The 9,083-nt window shown below is 40.7% G+C and overlaps 1 protein-coding gene across 1 annotated transcript; it reads left to right on the top strand.

The window, feature by feature from the left end:
* Nucleotides 1-3,718: 3,718 nt before the first annotated feature.
* On the top strand, nt 3,719-8,871 carry LOC139461535 (vitrin-like). Its single transcript, XM_071243019.1, has 3 exons — nt 3,719-3,916; nt 7,997-8,084; nt 8,249-8,871. The coding sequence occupies exons 2-3, from the start codon at nt 8,003-8,005 to the stop codon at nt 8,869-8,871; spliced, it is 705 nt and encodes a 234-aa protein (XP_071099120.1). The 5' UTR covers nt 3,719-3,916; nt 7,997-8,002.
* Nucleotides 8,872-9,083: the final 212 nt, after the last annotated feature.

Consider the following 9,083-nt stretch of genomic DNA (forward strand, 5'->3'; position numbering starts at 1 on the left):
CTGTGGTACCCTTTTTCAGGGTAACAATTAACTTGCCTTTGCGTGTGTTTGTGACGGGTGCTCCCGGTATGGAGGACGTTCACATTTTTGCGAACACTTGGTATCATCACTATTTGATAGTGTTTCATCAACACATGCTGAAGATTAGTCGGAATCGTACAATCGACACTGCGTTTGGCAGAGATTTCTTATGACTATGGAAATGATTTTGTCGCTTTTATCAATTATATTTATGGAAAACTAATATTCGTTTGTCACTTTTATTTATGTACCTTGGGTGTGTGTGTATACTGTTGTACTATACCTTTAGTTTATTATTGTTGGCAGTCATCAGTGTCTGTTGGTATTTACTCTGTTCGAAACAATCTACTGGCATTCCTCGAGAACTATAAACACATATTACAGGTTTATGGCCTTAAATGAGTATTTTTTACATTTGGTATTCTCCAGATGTTATTGAATAGCATGTGGGGACACGGGTGGCCCAGTCGTCTAAGGAGTCGCGATTCGCTGTCCCTTGGGCGCGCCAGAAACCTATGATTGTGGGTTCGAATCCCGGTTCGCCCCGATTATGTTTCTAGGTTTGTCAGCACCATACCCGTGCTCGTGGTTTTCACCGAAGTGGTAAACGTCTGAGACCTGCATCACTTCAGGCTTTCCTCCCACATTAAGCTGACACGGAAATAAACTAATAATAATATTAATAATAATAAAAATAACAGGAATATTGTTACCCCAAATCACTCACTCCCTCACTCACTCCCTCACTCACTCACTCACTCACTCACTCACTCACTATTGAATAGCATGTGTAATGTGTAATATGAACATTTGGTTACATCGGGATGCGTCAATTCCTTTTTAAGATCACTTGACAGGTTCGACCTCTGCAACAACTTGTATCAACACCGCCTTCATCAATTCTTTTTTTTTCTCGTATTTCTTACTGTTCTTTAGTCTTACATGTAGCTCGTATCAGTACTTAAAACACCTCGTCATACCAAAAGACGTTACAAGATAGTACACGCCCTGGCTCCCAGCAGTATCTTGTGATAAAACAAGGACTGGCCGGCTCGGATTCAGTATAATATGTCTGTATGGGATATCTATGTTAAACTGTGGTACACTTCAACCGGCACATGTTTGAACTAGTACACGCAGCAGCACACACATGTGCATGCACGCCGATATGTGTAATAATCATGAACGCCACTTTTACCCATTCCGACACACTTCATCTCACCTCAGTCCTGATACCAGTTAAGAAGACAGAATACACCCTCCCAGCTACCTTAGGTCAGGGTCTTAAGTGAGTGAGTGAGTGAGTTAATGCTTTACGTCACATCGGCAATATTTCAGCCATATCGTGACGAGAAGTTATACATTTTTAATACATATATTTAAACTAAATGAAACCTGTCATCGAAGGACAGTAAAATTACTAGAATATCACAGATTAATGTTTAAAACTAGCATATAACCATAAAAAGATATCACTAAATGAAACAGTACAATATAAAAAGGGTTACAGATCGCCAGCAGCTGAAGGTAGATCACCATGCTAGGATCCATGGTGACATACTCAGGGTCTTAAGGGACCAGTTTTTTTACTATATTTAATGTCTGATTTAAAGGTGTGGTGGTGTAATTGTTTAAAGGTCTGGTGGTGTGATTGTGTGGTGTTGCTGGTACGTTGCTCTTAGATGTTATCGTACAAAATGACACAAAAAGCATACTCCTTGGAGTGAGTGAGTGTGTGAGTTGGGTTTAACGCCGCTTTTAACAATATTCCAGTTATATCGCGGCGTGTCAGCTTAATGTGGGAGGAAAGCCCGAAGTGATGCAGGTCTTAGACGTTTACCACCTCGGTGAAACCCACGAGCACGGGTATGGTGCTGACAAACCTAGAAACATAATCGGGGCGAACCGGGATTCGACCCCACAATCATAGGTTTCTGGCGTGCCCAAGTGACGCAACTCTGCACAGCGAATCGCGGCGCCTTAGACGACTGGGCCACCCGTGCCCCCTCATACTCCTTGGACTAAACGGATACCCTCCATGACGTGTCAGAATGAGGATGCATGTACTCTACACAGTTATAAAGCATCCATGGCAGAGTTTACGAAGAAGGGACAGGACTATGGATCATGATATATGGCCTGGTGGACTCTGCTTTGAACAACATCTTTCTTTCACAACGCGATCATGCGGGCTTTAGGTCGGAGGACATTGGGCGTAGGAGGCAAAATAACGGTGAAAAACACATGAATGGATGACTGAAAATCAGTGTTGAGACCATGGATTCACGAAAAGGGTGAGCATGTCCTGCCCCACGGGTAGCACCCGCCACTCTCACAATGTGCATCGAAATACGTAGCCTGGCACCGTGCAGCAGTACCCCTGTATTGTGAGGGCGTGGCCTGTGAACAAACCAGGCAATCACGTGATGGACCAGAAAATCCAGTGACACAATACCGATGAATTATGGATTATAATTATAAGAGGCGACTAACGGGATCGGGTGGCTAGGCTCACTGACTTGGATGATGCATGTCATCGCATCATAATTTCGTAGATCGATGCTCATGATATCAATCACTGGATTGTCTGGTCCAGATTCGATTATTTACAGACCGCCGTCATATAGCTGGAATATTGCTGAGTGCGGCGTTAAACAACCAACCAACCAACAGAAGGGTTTAGTCTCAAACAACCAAACTAACATTTGAGCCAGGCGCAGTAATTTGTCTCTCCAAGGACAACCTATTTATAAATGCACCTTTGACTTTATGGAAAGACATAAACGATAGCGCACGAACATGACATATACATGGGTAACACCTTCACGAAATGTATTCAGAAAGTAAAAGCAGGACAACAGCGAAATCGCCATTGAAAGTTCTTTCAAATGAAGTCACGTTCTTTCAACTGAAGTCACATTATAGATTGAATACACTAACTGTTGTTGAATACTACCCAGTGATTTATTCATGCAGGGACACGCATGAAACGCACTCAAATGCCCTACGTGAAGAATGATCGATCCCCAAAGACAACAGTTGTCGTGAGCAAAATAAGTATTTTTAGAATCAATACGCGATCCATTGACAATCTAATGATCTAGTGATCTAGTGATCTAGTGACACAACTGAACGTACGGTGGTGGGCAATGCACGGATGTCGTTCTCATACTAGATAGACTGAAGTCGTAATCAAGTAAAAGAACATTGTACATCACACGGGCAGTTATAACGCATGGCTACATGAAATTGCATTTATCGTAACCGATGTCAAGCCATAACCATAATAATATGACTACTGAAAATAATGCACGATATCCAACGTTATACCATACCCAATTTTAAATGAACGATAAAAAGGTTTATTTGAAAGTTAGGGTCTCCTGTAAAATACTTTCTTGTGTCATTTAACATAATGCATAACAACATTTATGTTCAAACCATAAGACTTGATCAGACATGTAAAGATATCGTGATTTGACCACCACACCCAAACCGTCCTTTCTTATGCTGCTTTCAGCAGAGATTTCTTATCAATATGGAAAGGGTTTTGTCGCTTTATTGGGAGAATAATACAAACACTACAGGGGGCATAAAAAGGAGTAGTCAAGGTTAACATGCATAAATTTCGTATAGATTATGTCTCTGGCTTGTCATATCTGCTTCGTCAAAAGTGTTTGCGCAATTGTATCAACGCTGTTCTCTTGAAAAGTCAGAGCCAACTAATATCCCGTAACTCAGTGGTAGTGCGTTGAATATCCGAGATTGCTATATAACAGACAGCACACAGGAGACTCCCACAGTTGTGACTTTACGCTTTGCCATTGATTGACATATACTGATTGCTGACTTAAGGGAAATGTTCTTCTTTTAACGACTGGACATCGAGGAGAAGGTAATTAATGTTCTTGATACGTTACGTCTTTCTCATAAAACATCTGGGGGCGGTCGGGTAGCCTCGTGGTTAAAGCGTTCGCTCGTCACCGAGAAGACCCGGGCTTGATTCCCAACATGGTTACAATGTGTGAAGCCCATTTCTGGTGTCCCCCGGGGCGGTCGAGCAGCCTCGTGGTTAAAGTGTTCGCTTGTCACCGCGAAGACCCGGGTTCGATTCCTAACATGGGTTCAATGCGTGAAGCCCATTTCTGGTGTCCCCCGCCGTGATATTGCTGGAATATTGCTAAAAACGGTATAAAACCATATTCACGCATTCACTCATAAAACATCGGACGTTTAGCCTCCGTATTCCCACATGCATCGGACTGTGTAACGGTAATGAAACTCGCATTCTACAATGTTATTCCACTTGTTATTCATTGCAATTGATTACAAGATAACTTTGATTCAGAGGTACATGTACCACACGACGCAAAGAAATGTTGTAGCATACCTACCTGTTGATGCAAGTACTTACTGTCATAAAGCACACGTGTAACCCAGAAGATAAACAAATTGTAATTTGCATGTGGTACCTTCATAATCAGTGATTGAGAAATCCAGTTTAGATATTTATGTTATATAAAAGTATAAAACAAAACTAGTAATATTTTTTCACAACAATGACTTCCTCAAACATTTGTTATTGTTTTCAAGGGACATGTAGGGTATTAAGTTGACGCAATCATGGCAGGTGCATATGATACTGCTGACATTGATATATCTACAGTGGTAAAGAAAATACAATTTTTTTTCAAATTAATCTTTTCAAAGTAATAGCTACAATGTTGTAATATTTTATAATGGAGACATGCAGAAATTGTTAAAATTCAAACTAAAAACATTGAGAGTGCGTTTATTATTTTTAACCATAAACCATGCTTCTCTATGAGAGTCACTTCCCTAATTGCAATATGTTTACTCCTGTAGCCTGAAAATCATTCACACCCTCCAAAAGTCTCGCGAAACGGAAATTTGGTCAACGTTTCCCATTCTGTATGCTGTATGCCTGTTTTCGTCCCTCTCGACAGACAGACCCGCTTCACGGATTGGGGTTTACGTTTAACCCCAACGAAATGCTGTATGGGGAAATATCGGCCGGATAGAGTCAAACTGGTACCCTGCCCTTCGCCTCCTGGCGGCTGTAGGCGAGGAGCGCGAGCGCTCTTGGGCAGATAAACCCGTCTAGGACAGGACATGACTCCCTGTTATGATTGTTGCTGAATAACATAAACATGTTTAGTGTAATAATTTACAGTTAGGAACGTTTTTAAATATTCATTATTATTCATGTATTTCGTATGTAACACATATCATCATACACATGTGGCTCCATGTAATTGTCTCAAACCTATAACAAATAAGGCACCGCGCCTAGTGCCGTGCAATAATGCTGACACTTCATTACTATTACTATCACTAATTGTTACGAGTCTATTCCGAAATTGAAACAATACGTTAACCCAGAAAGCTGTACGTAAGAGAACCTTGTGTGAAACCAGCAAACACCCAAACATATTTTACAAAATTAACTAAGTTTACTCATCAGTGCCAATTATTGCACATCAATTACAATGGCAGTGCACAATAGAGTGATAGTACAATATTCAGTTGCGATATATAAAATGATACAAAAAATATTGTGATTATCGCAAAAGACTTATATATATATTCAGTGATCAAGCTACCGAAATGGCCTAGGCAGGGAAGTAGGGATGATGAGCGATCCTCACACGAAAGCTGGTCCCAAAGCAATGAAAAGCGTGAAAGCTACCTAAAAACGCTCTTGTCCCACTATATTTTCACCTTACAAGCTACTGGAAGTTTCTATACCGCTCCCACACCAGTCTAGCACCACTAGAACAATACAGAACGTTCTACATGCTTCCATAACATACTATTACCGTCCACGGAGTACCGAACAGGAAATTTACACACCACACGAGTATCTTCATAGAGTAACTTCCCGATGGCTGGCCACTGCCGGAACACAATGCAACGAGCATCAACAGAAATCTCAACAGAAACAATGCAACACAGCTCATTGTTAAACAATAAAATACACTGCCATATAAACAAGATGATATTAAAATCACCCGTGTAGGTTGTCAGGCTCGCAATACGTGGTTAAAGCATGCCATAGTATCTCAATTGCATTGATCGATGCTCATGATGCCTTTCACTGGCTGGGCTGGTCTATACTCGATTGCTTGCAGACCGCCACCACATGGCTGGAATACTGCTGAGTGCGGCGTTAAACAACAAAATCACAACAAAAATGCATGTTTTGCAATCACAAGATTATTTCAATGTAGCACTCAGTAAAGTAGTAAAGGTTCAGGGCGCCCCGGATGGAAAAAAGATATATTGCCTATGTATAAAAGATGATGTGTTAACGTGAATACATACCTTTCAGCGCCGAACATGCAGCTATGGTTGTATACTATTCATGGAACCGAGGAATTATTTGAGTGCTCACTTGACCTGAGTAATAATTGTGTATGGGGCATGCCTTTACTTTGGGGCATTGATTCAAATAAATGTTAATACGCATTTCTCAGCACATAAATAACTACACAACATTTCATAAGTAACTTCCTCTCGCGAGACTTTCGCGAAATTTTCTCGCCAGTATCGCGCCACTTTTGAGACATTCACACGAAACTATTGCGCCACTATTGCAAAACACTTTCGCGCCATTAAAACGTTAACGTCAATCCCACGAAACAGACTCCATTAGGAGTAAAAGGCAAAACTGCGGTAAAAAAATATATGAATGGATCACAAAAAAATCAGTGATGACAACATTCGTTCACAGTATCACTGCAATCAACTGTCAACATTTACTGTCAATACTATTCGATTGAATCTGTGTTATAATATATGTTTACGAACAGCTTTTCTGATTTTGTACACGTTTGTTTGCAATAAAAGCACCTACTGTTATTGTGGCTGGCGAACTGAATGTGCATTGTTATCCTGCAGTGTTTATTGTAACTTTATTTCTGATGACAGAAAGTGGCAGCAAGATGAGGTGCTGTATAACGAGGAGTCTTGGTAATTGCCTTAATTTAGAGTGACCTCCCTTGGTTGTGTGTAGTACAAATTCCGTCCCTTGACAGCTTCATTACCCTCCCAGTGGGAAGAGGTCCAAGCTGACTTGTTGACAGTTATCAACTTCCAGCATAAACTACATCATACCAGGTGCTTCTATGTAACATTTTCTAGAAGGCTGTCTGTGCCTGTGAAATGTGGGAGAATCCTTCCTTCTACGATTTGACTTCAACCTATCTACATGCCCAGTGCGGACTCGATTCTTATTGGAAAACAGCGATTTAACTGCCTGCTTGCGTACTGTAACTAATTCTGGATATTCGTGAGTGCACTGACTAGCGTTGAGGGCCTATTGTTTGTTGCCTGTTCATACCCGGCACATTTGTTTGTTTGTGCGTTTGTTGGGAGCATGATACTCACAAAACTGTATCTTTGTAATGAGAACATCACACAATGATTGTTTAGCTATCGGGTGTTCATAAAGCACTTTTGTTTAACCGGTAATAACGCTTACGTAATGACACAGCCTGCTAAAAATCAACGTCAGAAAATTATCTTTGAGTGCACACGGATCTATTGCCCGGGGCAATTCGTGTAGAGTTTTGGGCATGCTCCTGTATGGTGTGGAACTAGCGCAATATTAATGGCCTGTCACCCATTGAACACGTCTGGGACATGATAAGGAAACGTCTGCGTCAACGTCAGAGACCGTCGACCACGCTGGCTTACTTGGGCATGTGCTGTGAGAGGAGTGGGACAGACTTCCTCAAAGCGCCACTAGGAGACTCATACACAATATGCCTAATCGAGTAAATGAATGTTTGACATATTGTGGCGGTTTTACGCACTACCAAATTCGTTCAATATTATCATACAACTATCACCAGAAACAAATATCTCTTACAATTCTTTAAATTTTCAGATATTCTTGAAATATCCATATTTATATATTTAAAAATTTTCATAGAATTTTCTGTTATGCTAGATAATCATGAGGCTTGCAACGTGGACGTTAACTACAGTGTGGGTGGCATTGTTGTGTATCACCTCTACTACATCACAGGGCACAAATAGTGAGTATACTGGGGAGCGGGGGAGGTGGAGAGGCTGTTCGATTGAGTGATGCTGTTGTCCTTTAGCATATTAGAATATAACCATAAAGGTGTTCACATTTGTCTTTCCTTAATATGCCTTGAATCGTATTCTTCAGTTGTGACCATTTTATTTATTTTAACAGGTTGCTCTGAGGCATACACAGCTTACTTTGTCGTAGATGGATCGGAGAGTATCAGTAATTCCAGTTATGAGGAAGTTAAGAATGCGTTGATAGCTTTTGTGAATGAAAGTATCAGAAGCAACAGCAACACAAGAGTTGGCGTCGTGGTATACAGCGATGATGTGTTTGCTGTCATCAACGCTTCCTCTAACATCAACTTACTAACGAATGAAATTCGGGTGGTTGGACTTCCGAGCTCAGGAACATTCACTCATCTTGGTATAAGGAGAGCAAAAGCTCTTTTAGACGCTGAAACTTCTGGTAACCCCCACATCATGATTGTGATGACGGATGGTTTGTCAAACTATCCAGATGATACTAAAGCTGCTGCTTTAGAGACGAAGAACTCTGGGATAAGAGTGTTTGCTGTTGGTGTAAATCCTTTGTTTAACTTCCCATCATCACCATACAAGAGACGTTATGAGCAGGAGTTGGTGGATATTGCCTCGGATAATTCAACAGCAATACAAATCGAAGACTTCAGCAATTTACTCAATACTGTCCAAGAAATTGTACAAAGCTTGTGCCGTGACAATGGCAAGTATTTTAAACTTGAATGGAATTTATCAATTATTTGTCAATGAAAATACAGTACATTACGTTTAAAAGGAACACGCTTATAACAAACTGACGGATATAACGAGCTGTTTTATGTCCCTGCCATTTGCTGTATATATTTTAAACAAAATACATAACCAAAGAACTAAAACCAGTGGTTACTTTGAGTTGGTTTTTACCGCAGTTTACTGTAATACCAAGCACAAACAATCACACATGTTATCAGATCTAAGGCATG

This window comes from Haliotis cracherodii, unplaced genomic scaffold (assembly GCF_022045235.1).
Source record: "Haliotis cracherodii isolate W230 unplaced genomic scaffold, xgHalCrac1.p SCAF_15, whole genome shotgun sequence".
Lineage (NCBI taxonomy): Eukaryota > Metazoa > Mollusca > Gastropoda > Lepetellida > Haliotidae > Haliotis > Haliotis cracherodii.

What these genes read in the sequence shown, in the direction of transcription:
- LOC139461535 (XM_071243019.1), top strand. Translation starts at nt 8,003, where the DNA reads ATGAGGCTTGCAACGTGGACGTTAACTACAGTGTGGGTGGCATTGTTG. An exon ending in TACATCACAGGGCACAAATA is followed by an intron (nt 8,085 to 8,248) that starts GTGAGTATACTG and finishes TTATTTTAACAG; the next exon opens with GTTGCTCTGAGGCATACACA.